The sequence below is a fragment of the Petaurus breviceps genome, unplaced genomic scaffold (assembly GCF_028583685.1).
Source record: "Petaurus breviceps papuanus isolate PSGF00001 unplaced genomic scaffold, PetGlider_PUasm1.0 154, whole genome shotgun sequence".
NCBI classification, from domain to species: domain Eukaryota; kingdom Metazoa; phylum Chordata; class Mammalia; order Diprotodontia; family Petauridae; genus Petaurus; species Petaurus breviceps.
In genome coordinates, this window is record NW_027185715.1 from 8,668,534 (window position 1) to 8,685,080 (window position 16,547).

At 45.1% G+C, this 16,547-nt stretch overlaps 1 protein-coding gene across 1 annotated transcript in view; it reads right to left on the minus strand.

Annotated features, from left to right (window-relative positions):
- Positions 1-313: 313 nt before the first annotated feature.
- PPM1H (protein phosphatase, Mg2+/Mn2+ dependent 1H) overlaps positions 314-16,547 on the minus strand; it is a 313,802-nt gene continuing 297,568 nt past the window's right edge. The window contains exon 10 of the mRNA XM_069080699.1: positions 314-4,963. Within this exon, the coding sequence (XP_068936800.1) occupies positions 4,816-4,963 (148 nt within the window). The 3' untranslated portion in view covers positions 314-4,815. The remainder of the gene's footprint in view (positions 4,964-16,547) is intronic.

Sequence of the window (16,547 nt, forward strand, 5' to 3'; positions counted from 1 at the left end):
TCCCTTTTAATCACTTTTGCATTTGCCTTACATTTGGAGAGAGTGTTCAAATATGTGCCATTTTCCAGAAATCTAGAACTTCACCAGTTGGTGATCACAGGCTTTGGAATTGTAAAAGGCCTCCCTCAATTACCACCTAGCCAGGACATGTGGTCATTGTGGCCTCAGGCTCCCCACCTCTGAGTCCTACCATTCTAATCCCCTTATTTTAGAAACTAGGAAGTGGAGACGCAGTGAGGTGCTTTGCCCAAGGTCCCATTGCATGTAGGACAGAGACAAAAAACTCAGCCTTGATGGAGATGTCCTATGTACATATATATATATATATTTATATATAATCTTTTTATTTTAAAACGTCAATGAGCACATACATTTCTCCTTAGCTTCTCCCTTGGGACATTTCACTTAAGTTTTCAAAACACGAACAGTAAGTCCTTTGTACTAACTGGTTTTTGTTTGGGTGGGGGTGCCTTACAAAAGTCAACACAGTCAGAAAAAAAGCAGAAAAGCGTATTGTTCTGAAAGCCATTTTCTGACAAATTCTTCTCCCTCTTCATCACATAAGGGTCCTTGTGGGAAAATGCCCAAAAGATCACAGGATCTTCAAAGTGTGGTTTCTGCCGTAGGCAGCAGGAACAAAGAAAATGGAGGCAAAGCAAGAAGACAGGAAAGACTGAGCCTCAAAAGATCCCTAAAAGTAGAAACAACAAAAAACCCAAACACCCCAGACAGACACCCACAAACCCAAGTACTCGTGGAAGGACAGGAGAGTGGAGGCCCAGTGGGCCCCTCATCCTTCAAGCTCATCACAGGTAGAAACTGGCAGCACAAACACAGTCTTATTTGGTCACTGTCTACGTGGTAGGTACATGAAAACCTCTAAGACAAAGGTAAAAAAAAAAGTAAAGCTATTTACACCAGAGTATGTGGCGGGGTGAGACGGTCAAGCCTGTTCAAGCTGGCCTTCCAATCTGGGTTGAGCCTTGGTCTTGGTCAGGCCACCTAGGCGGCATGGTCTGCAGATGGCTCAGGGCTTTATCTGTCTCACTTCTCTCTCTCCCTGACTGTCCTGTAAGGGGCTGCTTATTCAAGGAAAAAAAAAAAAAGAAACCCCATTAAGGCTTTTTTATTCACCGGAGGAAAGAGTACAGAGCGGCTTGGGCCCTTGAAGGGAAGGCTATATACCTGTGATATAAAACCCCCTCCCCTGAGAAATAACGGTGTGACTTCATGAAGGGGAGAGGTTGGGGCACATACTGGGGAGAAACCATGAGATTGGAATAGCAGATTATCATCAAAACAGACCCCTTCTCAGAGGGTCCTGGGATTGGAAACTAAATCTCTTATAACCCAGATGCTAACGCCCTACCTGAGATATAGGGCGGCACAGAAGCAGAGGGAAGGAAGAGGGGCTTTAGGGGGGAGAGCTATTAAAACTTCCTTCCCCCAGTATGCTGGGGACCAGAGCAGAACTCAGTGGAGAAGGCTTGGGAGCCCCCCTTCCCCTTGCCAGAAGAATGGGGCTCTGAGGACAGTCATAGCCGGGGCCCCCGTAGGCCTGGTCACTCCTAAGCACTCTCAGCTTAGCCTTTGGCTGTGATAAGGGTGCCAAGCTTGGCTGATCTGATATCCCAGGGCTGACTGTGTAGAAGGAAGGTTGCGTATACAACGGAGATCCTCCAGCCTAAATGGGGAGGGGAAGTATGGGTTTGGGAGCAGTTTTCCTTGGAGCTGTTCCGCTTCCTTTAATGAAAACAGTGTTGACAAAATATAGGGCTTGTAGGGGCTGGAGAAGCCCGGCTGGGAAATGGAAAGAGCCATCTTAAAGAAGACAAGTGGGTAACTCGGGGTGGGGTAGGGGGGAGGAGGGATTCACTAACACAAACAAAATACCACAAGACAAAAAGAACTCTGACATCCAGGATGACTGGGGACTTGGGGAAGGAAAAGCAAGACTCTCTAGGATAGTTACAAGTGGATTTGGCTCAAAGTCAGACACACAAGACTTGATGGCATGTAAATAAATAGAATCTGGAGTGTGCCGCCTTTTGGGCTTACTGGGAAGTCCTCTGACGGCTGAGACGATATCTAGACGTGGTCACTGCCTGAGGAGGAAAGGACCTGTTGTCACCCCGGTCTGGAGGAGAAAGGCAAATACACAGCAAGCTCAGATCACAAAGTAACCTCGGATAAATCCCTTTGGTCATTTTTTATTTATTCCCCATTAGTGCAGTCTTCCTCAAGCTCCCCTTTTACAGTATCAGGACCTGGCATCGACCGCCTCTTCTCTTTTCTCCACCCAACAGCCCTGCTTTCCAAACCTGACAATGCCACATGTCAGAACTGGGTTTGGGCTGTTGCAGAAATTCACCTCTTTGCTAAGTAAGACTCGTTTTCCCTATGGCTTGTGAGTGGAATTTCTGGATGCTATCCTCAGTGGGGTTTCAGGGCTAGTGGAAGTGTGTCCAGGGGATAGCCTGAGACCCAGCGGACATATCAGGCTACAGCTGCTGGCTGGCTCTGACCAGGAGGGGAGTTAGGTGCTCAAGTCCAGAAGTCCAGCTGTAGTTACAGAAAAAGATTCAAGACAGCCATAACACAGGAAGAACAGTACAAAGGGAATGGAAAAAGGGGTGTGTGTGTGTCTGTGTGTGCAGAAGGGGGCAGGGGACTGGCTACTTAGGATCATACAACATGAGACCTGCTTCCATGAGAAAAAGGTTCAAGTCCCTAATCCTGCAGTCCCTGCACCGCCACTCATTCCATGTGTATTTGCCTGAAAGGAATGAGGGCAAGACAGAATAAGGGAACGATCTTTTTGGCTCCCCCAGCTTGCACAATATCTGTATTTCCTTGTTTGCGGCATCACATGCTGTCAACACGGGAACCACACAAGTCGAAGCATCCCTTTCCCACCCCCTCTCCCAGCTACCCATCTCTACAGTGTAGCCCCAGAACCAAGGGTGCATTTGATCTGCAGAGGAAGGAAGTGGGCAGACCTAGATGGACAAAGTGGTACAGCAACTCCTTGCAGTCAGGGCTTTGGGGGTAAATACCTGGTGAGAGCCTTAGTACTGAAATGCCACTTGGCAGGCCACAAGTTTACACATCATGGAATAGTTCCTGAGTAGGGAAGGCTCTAAGCCAATCCTAAGAAAATCTTAACGCCTCCAGGAATGCCAAAGACGTGGCAGCCTCTTCTCCTCTGGGGAAGGAATTCAAATATGTGCGAAACGTGGAACGGGCTAGCTGGCATTTTTTAGAACGACACCAACTCCCTTCTTCTCTTTCACTGGCCTACAGAAATGGTTTTCATTATGCAAAGTGGTTAGCATGGTGAAGAAGCCCCAGCATCTGAAGCTCACGGAGGTGACCTAGCTGGCGGACCCCACTCCCTGCCTCATCCTAGGGCCCACAAAGCAAAGCATTGCAGTCTGCACAGTAGTTAGAAAGGATATTTACTTCATTTTGAATCCCATCCTTCTTCAAAAAAAAAATAAATAAATTTGGTAGGGTTTGGATTAGGGTTATGAAAGTGGGTTGCTTTGGTATATGAGCAAGAACTGTGAAATCATATCTAACGACAAGGAGAGATGGCAGAGAAGATGGGTGGAACAGTCAGCACTCTAGGGTGTAAGAGAGACCAGATTAAACGCTGGTGGGCACCTGGGGAGCAGGAGACACCTGCCTCAGGGGTGGGGGTGGGGGGTCACCGTCCAGGAATCCTGGTTTGGTTTCAGGTATGGATTGGGGAAAGAACATGACCTTGGATGTTGTGGTACCCCTCAAAGGAGGCATGGCTGAAAAGCCAATGTAAGAAACTTCCCAGACAACACTGCTTCAATCAGGTCTCCATATACACAGTGATCCTTTAAACAGGACGGGTGATAAGAGGAGAGAGGGAGGTAGTCATTCAATGAATGTAAATCCCTACTCCCAGAGAGACACCTTGGGCCCCCAACAGGAACGACCAATGAGGGGAACGGTGGACGCCAGAAAGGTCCAAGGACTATACAGATTTTGGTGAAGACAAACCAATCTGGAAAGTGAACCCGACCTGGGACAACACTCACTGTTAAACAATAACAGTGTTCTGTCATCCAGGGCCCCTGCAGGTAAGATTATATAGGGACTGCCTTGGGCTGGCTTTGGAGAATGCATTCCTCCGGCAAGGAGCTGCAATGTCCCAGCCCTGCACTCTGGACCGGGAAGAAGGGGATTGAAAGAATGCAAAAAAACAAACCACCTCCCCCCACCCTCCCCCCCAAAAAACCACACCCATAAAAAACCACCCAAGTCTTATAAGCTTTCCCTGTAACAAGCACCAGGCTGACTGGAGGACTTCCAGGGTCCAAGCCAGGATTCACTTCACAGTGACTTTCCAGTGTGTATCTTCCTCAGTTCTTAGGGAGGCTGGCAATTTGACTGGCTGAACACCTCTGAACTGGGTTATACCTGAAAATGCTTCCTCCAGCTACTCTGGAACAAAATAAATACTCATGTGGCCCCAAATGGGTAGGCCTCGAACTTAGGTGATCTATAAAAGGAAGCAAGAGAAACCTGATGCACGAGAGAAGTCCTTGCATTGAGCTCTTGCTGCGTGCCCAAGTCCCATGAATATAGGAGAAGGTGGAACCCAAGGGATACCAGAAGCACTGTGAGATAGAGGCATTTTTTGGAGCCCTGCCTGGGTAACAGCCAACTCCTCGCCCACCTGGCATGACTTGAGAATGACTTCTGCATTTCCCTTCCTCAAAGAGACCTACCATCTCTCTCTTCCAACAACCCTCCCAGTCCCCTGGGCTGTCATGAGTCTCATGAGAGTTTGTTCCCGTGTATTAAAGGAATGACATAGACAGAAATGTCATCTCCTGAGCCCAGACGGTCGTTGGATATCCGCCAGCCTCTGTCCTTCAGCACTCCTCGAGCTCGCATGACCAGGTCCTGGGCTGCCAGTGTATACCTGGGGGGGGGGGGTAAGACAGAAACAAGTCAACAAAGAGGCATTTATTAGGCAATTACTGCATGCCAGGCACTGGGTTGAGTAAGGAAGATGGGAATATCACGAAAAGTGAAAATAGTGCCCTTGCCTTCAGGGAGCTTCTATTCTCATGAGGTAATCAGGGTGCCAAAAAACCCCCAAACCCTGTCCATGCACGATATACTGAATGTACAGGAAGGCAGCAGAGCCGCAAGACTCAAAAGGGGCAGGGCAGGGAAAGACATCTGTGCAGTCCTACAACTACCACAAGGAGGGACCCTGGAAATTCTGGGTAATGTGCAGCCCTGAGCCTGGTCCCGGTCCACATTTATCACCCCTCCCCGGCACTTGTACTCTTACCAGGTCTTGCTTATAAAGTCACTCGATTCCCAAACAATTGAATCCCCATGGAAACCAAACAAGGAAACACAAAACAGCGGCACAGGAGATGGTCTTTTAGGCCTGCTGCCTGATTGCTTTGAGGCCGGACAATTTTTTTTCTGGGTCTGGGCCCGTGGGCCAGTGCTTAGCTTCATGCCTCAATTAATACATCTGCTGTTAGTTAAGCCTTTCAAAAATGACAACTCTTGGCATCCCCCTTAGTGTGTGTGTGGGGGGGTTTAACCTCTTTTTGTATCAGGGCTGCCTTTAGCAGTCTAGTGAAGCCGATGGTCCCCTGCTCCGAATGTTGTCTTCTAATGTATCTGAGAAAATATATACGCTTAACAATGGAAACCAATAGTGCTGAAATATCATCCCCAAAGTATTTGTAAAAACCTGGGGAGAAGAATTGCTGCCTTAGTGATGAGCGGGGGAGTCGGGTAAGGAATCAGAGCTTTCATAATTGGGAATATTCGGCATTCACCACCAAGAGAGACCTTCTCTTTGGGGATGGCAGGATCTAATTTAATCTTCCTTGAGGAGACTTGATATGAAATGACCACAAGGTGAAGAAAAGGGCTGTAATTCTTTTATTCCCTCTTGCCTTCCCAAAAAGACAAAAAGAAACAAACTTTTTTTAGTTCACAGACTATGAGAATGAAACAACCCAAACTAAATGATAGGTTTTGAAGCAGGTTTGAGAACCACTTAATGTACTTAGTTTACAAATATTTACCCAGGAATCATTTAGATCATTTCCAGTTGTGATCCATGCCCCCCACCCCTGCCCTTGCCCCCCAACCTCCCCCTTAAACACATTAGGTGTCAATGACTCTAGGGTAATGCTGGGCAGTACCAGTCTCCAAAATTAGCAGTATTTTTCCTTATCTCCTCTTTGAGAACTTTTTCTTTTTTAAAAGTTAAAACTTAGGGGGCAGCTAGGTGGCACAGTGAATAGAGCACGGGCCCTGGAGTCAGGAATACCTGAGTTCAAATGCTGCCTGACACTTATTAGTTCTGTGTGATCCTGGGGGAAAGTCACTTGGCCTGTTTGTCTCAGTTTCCCCAACTATAAAATGTGGATAATAACCACCTTCCTCCCTGTTGTGTAATGAAATCATCTAATTCTGTCGTGTAGTAGCTGGCATATAGTAAGTGCTATATAAAAGCTAGCTATTATTATTATTATAACAATGTTAGAAAGGTCTCCTTTAAAATTCAGTGGTGGGGCAGGGAGTGGAAAGGAGAGAAAACTGATGTTTGCTAACTGAAAAAGATAAAATTTAATTCAACATTAAAAAAGATATTCACATTAAAAAAAAATCAATCTCACACTGCTTTCCAGAATGGCTACAGCCAGACCAAATCACAGCCCTCCCAACAGTGTATTACCTTATCTGCCTTTCTTAAAAGACTCTTAACGCTGATTATTTTCATCTCTGTCAATCTGCTGGGTGTGAGGCAAAACTTCAGAATTGTTTTGATCTGCATTTTTCTTACAGTGACTTGGAATCATCTTTCACATAGTTGTTAATAGCTGGTGATTTTTTGGAGAACTCTTTGTTCATGTCTTTTGGCCACTGATGGAAACTAGTGTGTGTGTGTGTGTATGTACATATATATAGCTATATGTATATACACACGTGTATATGCATAGATGTAATCCAAATATATATTTTTATATAAGTATATAATGTATAATTCTGAATACATATTTTATATATAATATTATATAAAATAATATATTATTTAATAATTTAATTAATACATAAATATATAACTTTGGACATATATTATATATTCCTTATAAATCTTAGATATTCTGCAGACTCTTATCCAAGATCCCTCAGTAATCTACCCTCTGGGGCCAAGCAGAACCACTGTCACTTCTTTCCTGATACCTGAAGGCAGTTCCTCCCCCACCTCCTGTCTCTTCTCCAGGCTAAACACTGCTGGTTTCTTTCACTAATCGTCATATGGCCTAATCTCGAGGTCCTGGATGGCCAAGCCTGGGCCCTTCTGTAAACACGGTGCCTAGAGCTGAAGGCGCACCAAAGGCTGCGTCTCTGAGGACAGCGGCTGTTGTGTCTATCACTGAATCCCTCGTATCTCACAGCGTCTGGCACACAGTAGGTGCTTCACGAATGACTGCTGAATGTGGCCAGACCAGCACAGACCCCTATGGAGTACACCGCAGTCTGAAGATCACACTGCTTTCCCAGACACCTCACCACGCTGACGACTCCCCAGACTTTTCAGATGATGTTTTGCCACCCCTTCCCCCAATTTATATTTGGGTTTAGGGAAAAAAAAAAACAACCAAACCTTCAGCAATAGCTGAGCTCACGCTTATTAAGTTTCACCATATTCTATTGGGCTTGCCATTCTAGCCTTTTAGGGACTCATCAGACCCCTATCACCCACTGTTTTAGGTACTCATCCCTTTATGTCATCTTAAAATTCTATAAGCATACCAAGTCAATGACAAAAACATTAAAGAATACACGGTAAAGGACAGATTGGGCCCCTAAGTGGTGCTGGGCTGAGAACCAGGAAGATCCATCTTCCTGAGTTCAAATCTAGCTTCAGACACATCCTGGCTGTGTGTCCCTGGACAAGTCACTTAACCCTGTTTGCCTCAGTTACCTCATCTGTCAAATGAGCCAGAGAAGGAAATGGCAAACTACTGCATTATCCCTGCCAAGAAAACCCCAAATGGGGTCATGAAGAAAAGAAAGAAAAGAAAAAGGACAGATCCCTGCATCGTTCCACTAGAGACTGCCTTGTAAGATTACATGGAACTATTAACAACTGCTTTTGGGGTGTGGACATTGAGCCGATGCAGAATCCAACTGACTCTGACTGTCACACGTCTGTCACATGCTGTCAGCACATCTTTCTTGGTCAGGAGAAGGGCATGTTTGTTACATACTTTCCTAAAATTAAAGTCAACTGTATCTAGAGGACTCCCCAGATTTACCATTTTCATAACTGTCCAAAAAGCAAATGAGGATAGGTTGGCCTGACTTGTTGCTGACAAGACCATGGTGGCTTTTGCGACACATTCCTTTTCACTACTTGTTTAAATTATCTAAGGATTCTTAACTTAGGTCCTGGAACTGGCTTTCAAAATATTTTCTTCTCTTTCGATATAATTGGTTTCCTTCATAATCCTATGTGTTTTGTTTTATGCATTTTAAAACATTATTCTGGGTAGGGGTCTAGAGGCTGATTAATAAGGGTGCTTTAGAATTTTACTAGGATTTGAAGTTAAGCTCATTGGTCTATAGATTTCCAAGCCCGTTAATTCCCTATTTTCTATAAAATACTTTTCTGTAACAAATGTGTAACAATGGATCCAAAGCATTTTGTTTAAAAAACAAAAAGGCATTTTTGCGTCTGCAACAAAAAAGCAAATATTTTCCAATTCATTTAAACTTGGCTCCTTTTAGAAATAAAAATTAACTCTCTATACATTAAAAAGTATGCTGGTCACTTCAGATAATTTCTAAATCAATGTGCTGCTTTGTCTTTTCACCTCTCCCATCCTTTAGAGGTGTGTTCTTTAGACCATGAATTCTAAAAGGTAAGAGAGAATCCCACACAGAGAGATTTTCAGTTTCTCTTAGAAAATGTTACTCCCTCCTCCCATTCATGTAGGGCAAGAATGTGGGGTAGGAATGGGAGGCATCTCCCATTGAGAGGATTCTGGTGAAACACACTGGGAAAACTGGTAATGTTTCTTTTCCTAACATTGCTTCCTAAGGGACAAGAATCGTCCTATAGGCTGCCTCAAAACAGTTATTGCTACAGTGTCTCTGGGGTCAAACACCCGCCTTAACAGGGGGACCTAAGATGAAAGGCAAAGGGAATGGGTCCAGGTCTTGCTTTTAGGGATGGAACAATGGGGTGGGACAAATGGCTCAAACTGGTTTCCTAGCACACCCTTCAGGCCACCCACACGCCATCCAGAGAAAAGATCTTGAGTAAGAAAGCAACATTCAACAAGCATACTTGGAGGGAACTCTACCTATACCAACTTTAGAGACAGACACATCCCAACAACTCCATGGGCAGGAATGGGATGTTCCTGTGTTTTGCCACTCCATCCTTTTTACCCAACTTTGCAAGACACTATGTTGAATATTGAGATTTGTAGGGAGGATCTCCTTTCTTCTCCACTATCATCATCCTTTGTGGCTCATTAATATAACGGCTGAAGTTTACTTGCCTCTGGTGATTGGTTATATTCAAGGATGCTCTTCAATTAGACAAGCATTTATTATATACCCACTGTGTGCAAGACCCTGTACTAGGCACTGGAGATATAGAAACATACACAGAACCTAACAAGAGTCCCTGCCCACAAAAGGGCTTATGTTCTACTGTGTGATACAACATCCAGTTAGGTGGTACCCAGACACTACAGATGCTGAAAACTAAGAAGGACCAACAGCTAAAGTGGGGAGGGGAAGAGGGCTCTAACTTTCTGTACTTTAATCCTTCTCATCTTTTCCTTTTTTTTTTTTGCTTTTTGGAGGGCAATTGGGGTTGTGACTTGCCCAAGGTCACACTGATGCCGGATTTGAACTCAGATCCTCCTGACTCCTGACTGTTCACTGTGCCACATAGCTGCCCCTATCTCTTCCTTTCTAATCCCAAATATCCATAGATTGAGGAGTTCTTTGTCCCAATCCCAAAACTAATACATGGAACTTTTATGAATTACAAACTGATCAATAAGAAGGTTTTGAAAATGCTTACAACTGAATAGATCAGTACTTGGCCAGAACAAGAAATCTCTACTTTTTACAAGGCCTACCTTAATAGAAAAACAGGAAATAGGCAGATGTTTCTACAAGTAAGAGAACAGAAGGGCTTTTTACTTTGGGGGTGGGGGGTTTGAGATATGGAAAAAAAACCCCCAAACAAACCCCAAACCCTGGCCAATATATACCTTACCCAGAGGTAAAGTCTGTTTTTTTTTTTCTTTGAGGAATCAAATAGTAATATATGATCACACACAAAAAAAAGGACAGCAGCAAGAGAAATCTGAGAAGATCAAGGAAAGGAACAGGAAAACAGTTGAAGCATATAGCGGGAGAGGCCACGGCCTCGGCTGCTGAGTCTGGCACGAGCGAGCTGGGGGTGGGAGGGGGCAGCGGTTGCTGGAAGTTGTAGATGAATAGCAGTTGTGGGTCCATTATTGACCGCGTTCATTCACTAATGCAGCGGATTTCAGATTCAGCTGTCAGGACTGCATCAGAGAACTGCTGAAGTGGCTGCAAAGCGTCTACTTTCTCCTAATGAGGAGTCTGACCGGAATGCAACTTTTGTATTTTGAGAACATTCTTCTTCTCCGGCTGAAGCTTTCAATATTGATCAGCAAAGCGCTGCAGGATGGAAAAGCTGCTGAGGCGGGAATGGGCTTGGCAAGACCCACGTGGCCTGGCTGAGAGCCTTCCCTGGGCTCTGGGGCCAGTGGAGGAGGAGAGGTCACAGTGGAGGAGAAAGGGAAAACAGCAAAGGAAGCCAGATGTGTGACTGTGAGTCAGGTTCAAGAGCCCTGCCCCCCAAACCGGGGAAGGGGCAGAACCGGCAGCATTGACCTGGGAGTCCTTCTCAATGGACAAGAAACAGGCCTCTTTCCCAGGCTTATGGATAAGTCACTTAATATCTGTGAAGATGGGCTATTTCTCACTGTAAATGCCAACTGGTTTAGTATCAAGCAACAAGTGTTTGTCAAAGGTCTCCTTTGTGCCTGGCACCGGGTATGAACCAATCCCAACTCACAGGGCAGAGGAATATGGACTTGACGTCCAGGTGAAATCCTGCCTCAGACATTGACCAGCTGTGTGTCCCTGGGCAGGTCACTTAACCACTTTAGTCTCAGGAAATAATAATAATAATAATGAAGTCTATTTCACAGGAATGCTATGAGAATCAAATGAAAAACATATGTAAAACACTTTGCAAACTTTAAAAGTGCTATACAGAGGTTAAAGTATATGAATGTAACAGACTAATACTATGTTAAAAGAAATGAGGAAGGGAATGTTTTTAAAGAAACCTGGAAGACTGGAACGAGTTGATGAAGAGTCCAGTGAGCAAAACCAGGAGAACAATTTATACTATAACAACATTTAAAAATGAACAAATTAGAAAGATTTAAAATCTATGCAGTGGCCAAGCATAATTCTGGGGGGCTTCATGTGATTCACCTCCTTGTGGAGAGGAGCTGGACTAAACATGCAGAATGAGACATACATTTTTGGATGTGGCCAACATGGGAATTTATTTTAAGTCTGCATAGCTTTTACACAGGTTTTTTCTCTTCTTTTTTTTTGGGGGGGGGGAAGGGGAGGGAATAAAAAGGAGAGAACAGAATACTTGCTAATTGAAAAAAAGTTAGTTATTTGAATTCTTCTTACTACTACTACTACTACTACTACTACTATCAACACCACCACCAACCACATGATTATCAAATGAAAGTTATCCTCAGCTTTAGGGCACATTCCCCTCCCACATAAACTCTGCATTAAGCTCATTGGCTTAGGTGGGTATAGATTTCAGATTGCCTTTTCCATATCACAGTTTAGGCTTTTTCAGGAGACAGGATAAGGAACAGAAAGTAGAGCTTAATGGGTCGAATCCACCTGCATATAAAAAGCAGAACACCCCATAGGAAATACAGTTGGAGGAGCCCAGAAGGAACCTTTTCATTTTTACACATAAGCCTTTTAGATTTAAAGTGGGGGGAATCTCCCTCTAGATTCTGAGATATGTGGTGATTTCAAGGAATGGCTGTGCCACTGTCTTAAGCATTTGTCATAACCAATTTAACAATGCCTTCTTCAGGGAGCTGCCCTGGGCAACAGAGGTTTCTTCCTCAGCATTTCATATCTCAGCCCAAGAAACAGGAGCTTGAAGACTGGTTGCTCCTGGCCAGAACAGTTCATGGGTTGCAGGGTTTGTATTATGGGAGGGGGGCGATAGGAAGGGAGAAGGGTCCCATTAGCTTTCTTAGTTAGTCTCACAGCTTTTTGAGATAGCATTTGGTTAGTCTAAAATTCTTCAAAGCATTATTTTAGTATGAGAAAGTCAAGCAGGACATTATAAGGCTTGGGCTTTTTTTTTTCCTCTCCCAAAGGGGAGAGGAAGTAGGAGGGAGAGAAAAAAAATGCATGTTGACTGAAAAAAAAAATTAAGAAAGTCAAGCAAGCCATTCTCCTAACAGGCTTGTCATCCCAGCCCTGGTCAAACCCTTCAAAATGTTCTGTCGTTAGCACAAAATAGCAGCCCCATTGCTAAATATCCTAAGGAAAGAGGGGGATGTATACCACTGAAAGGAGGTCCCAGGCAAAACCCGACCAGTTTATGCCTCCTGTGCTCTGTCAGCTGCTGCTAAGCTACTTGAAAGAAACAAGTCGATCCGCCTCCTATCTATTCATCAAACACCAGATCCAACACTAATGAGTTTGTTCTAAAACTTGTAATAGCCAGCAAGAAAAACCACAAATAAACCCTTCTTTTGCTTTTAGAGCTCAGTCTCTGGAAAACCATATGGCCCTGCCAGTAAACAGTTCAGCCCAGGGGTTTAATAAAAGGAGATTTCATTTCCTTCGCCAAAATAAATGGAATGCTATGGAGGTTTTGAAAGCCAAGATTTAATGATAATACTCACTACCTGGCATGGTAGGTGTTTTCGCAGTCAAACGGATACTAATTGAGTCCTTCCTTAGTAATGCATAGTGAGTGCATGGCTACCTGGTGCTTCTGGGGGCTGGAAGGAAAGCGTCCGGGATGCTGCCTTAGCTCTGACCTTCCAAGCCTGGGACCTGCAATATAGCAGAGCTCAAAGGGGAGGGTCCGAGTCTATCCCAGCTGCCCTGGTGTTTCCAAGGATCCTGGATGCAAGGCAAGGGTACTTCCGATGACAATGGATTAGAGATGAAAGAGTGTGTGTGGATGTGTGCACTGGGGAGGGAGAGGAGGCTTTGTGTATGGTGTGTACATCTGTACCACTCTCTATTCCTATTTTCTGGCCCCAAGTCCCCTGGCTCCACACTAGCCCTGTCTCCTCTGCTATCACACCAAGTGTCTTATGAATCCAGGGTCCCATCAATCTCCTCCTTCCTCCACCTCCAGACCTTCATCTCCTTATCTTTAGGAATGGGACTCCTCCACCACAGTCAGTACCAGATCTCATCACCCCACTCCCATCATCCCCTAGCTCCCTCTGGGGAGGCTTCCAATCCCACAGCATCTTCAGGCCCTGAAGACCCTGGCATGAATCTCCCTGTACCCCAGAAGCTCCTCCCCCCATCGTAGTCCTCACGAGGTTTGGGAGACGAGTGGCTCATACAGGGAACTGTGCTCTGCCAGCCAAGTGGCTTCCACTTCAGGGCAAACTCTAGAATGCAAGGGGGGAAAGAGCTGGCTGGCCAGCGGCCTGGCCTGCCCACTGATAGTCCGCTGACTGCTCACAAGGCCACCTTTCGGCTTTCAGGGAGGTGGCAGAGGGACTACTGGGATACACTGGAACCAGGAAGCTCCGAGCACCCCAACTCTTATCGCTTTTCTGCATGAGAAGGCACCAGCAAGGTCAGAGAGCTACAAATGCATCTTTATGCTAACAACTCCTTCACCTGACAGTCCACCCCGGTGAGGGGAGGTGATGCTTTGCATTCGCTGTTGGTAAGAACGTCATCTAAAAAAACAAGGCTTGTAATTTGCTCTCAGCAAATCCTCCACTGTCACAGTGTTTGGTGGTGGGCTATCTCATTTCTGCAAGGAAAAACTGGGGTGCAACTAGCAGAAGGAACAAGGGGAGAGAGGGGAGAAGAGGGAGAGAGAGGGAAGGGAAGGGAAGGGAGAGGAAGAAAGGGGAGAAGGGGAGAGACACACACAATGAGAGAGACAGAGAGAGAAAGAAAGGGGGGAGGGGAAAAAAGAGAGATGGGGGAGAGAAGACAGAGAAATGAAAGAGAAAGGGGATAGAAAGAGCGGGGGGAGGGAGAGAGAGAGAGAGAGAGAGAGAGAGAGAGAGTGCAATTAAAACATTAAAAGAGGATTCTGATTCTTTTCCCTATAGTATGCCAGTCCTGGAGACTCCGGCCCTCTCCTCTTAAGGGGAAGCTTTGGGAAGCCCTGGGCAGCCCTCTGGCCTCTTGAGTGTCCACAAGAATTTTCTGCACCTCCCCAAAGAGGCCCCAGAAGCAAGCCCATTGTTCTCTGCTGCACTGGGGGCTGATGAAGGGTTGTTTGAGTCCCTGGAATGACTAACCAAGTAGAAAGAAAAGCAGCCTGGAAAGGCATGATGGGGGTGGTGGGAGAGAGGGGGGAGGAGAAGCTACTCATTACCAATGGAAACCTAAAGTGTGTCTTTCCTTTGGGGGGACACAGGGCCAGTCCTGGTTGCTCTCACATTTTGTTCTGCAAGCCTGTATTGAGAGGCACAGTCAGAAAATAATGGTTCGGGCCTCCCCTGCTTTCCAAGTCATTCATTCAGTGTGGCAGCTTCACAAAGGTCATTGTAGGAGACAAATAGGCAAAAGCCCATCGAATGCCTTTCAATCTACACCTTCCCAGTGGCTGTTGCTGGGTTCTCTGCAGTCACAATGGTTTCTCTAATAGAAGGACACTGGGGCATTTAGGGTAAGCAGCTTGGTGTCATTTTTAATACCCATCCTTCAAAAACATCTGTACGTGCATACGTTACACATATAAAATACAGAAGGACATATCAGACATGTTTATAATTTTGTATCAATTCAGAGTTTCAAATAAATTACTGGGTCTATAGGACAGAGAATCCATATGCGTTAAGCAACAGTCCCGATGAAGGCCCTAGGGCTTTGGAGTGCTAAATTCAAATCCTAGCCCTGGCGCTTTCTTGCTTACTTTGGGCAGCTCTCTAGGCCTTATCTGTTCCCTCCATAGAAAGTGAGGAGATGGGCAAAGTTATTCTCTCAGGTCCCTCCTGCCTTCAAATCTATGACCTATTTGTCAGTAGGTTTTCTCTTATCACTGGATTAATGAATTCTATCCCATAAATGCTATCAACATCAAGGTCTCCTTGTTTTTAATGAGTACAGGACACATAAATTCTTGCAGTTAGGGTTTATACTGCCAAATAAGAACTGGGGAAGAAGGGGGAATCGGGAGCCAGGAAGGTTGTGACCTGCCTTCAGGGCCATAATGAACAGGGGCTAGGTTGATGATACAACTTCCTTCTCCATCAGGACAGTTGGACTGTCCATTGGGACCTCTTTTCTCCCTTGCTTCCCTCTCCCCAACTGGTTTTTTGATCCACATGAAAATATCCCTAGTTTGATTCTGTTTGTCTAAGGTCTGGTCTCCAGTCTTACCTGATAGCATTCATGAAATAACCTCTCACTTTTCCTTCTTCTTCACGTCTTCTTTTTGCCCTTGTGGTAGAAGTAATTTCTGCCACAAAGGCTAGACTAGTTTTTTTTTTTTCCCCTTAAAAAGCAAGGAAGGATTGACTGGTCCAGCCCACCAAGAGTCAGGACCTCACAGACCTGAGGACATGTTACTGCCATTCTGACCAGAACTAATTCTGTATTGGAGGTGGGAGTCTATTTGAACCAGTGCTATATCCTCATTGAGAATCCTTTCCAGGTCATTAAAAAAAAATAGTATTATGTATTTCATTAAATATTTGTGGTGTTACCTAAATTTCTTTTTAAGTATTGGGATAGTGAACCAGTGTCTCATTTCATTCCAATCCTGGTCTCGCATCACTGTCCCAGACTATGGTTCCCTCTCTTGTCTAAAATACAGACCTCAAGTCTTCATTCATTCTTTTTTAACCTGCCCCACTTGTACCACACCTCCCTCTGTGGGCCTAGGTGTCCTCTGTGCCTTTCTTTATGACAGCAGTCCTGTCCACAGACTAGGCGATCCTCAATCCCCACCTTACCCCCGCTGAGACCCACAGGGGCTTCCTAGGTTGACTGAGTCTTTTACTGGCTGATTTGTTGCTATGGAGAAGAGCATTGATGAATGAGGGCAGGTACGCAGCTAAACTACCAACCAAGATTACTCCTAGAAGAGGGTTGGTGTCATTTTGCTCTTATAATTCTCAGTTTCTTGGCTCTGACCTTTTGTATTCATAAATGCAGAAAGACTGCAGCTGATGAGTTCATATCAACATGAA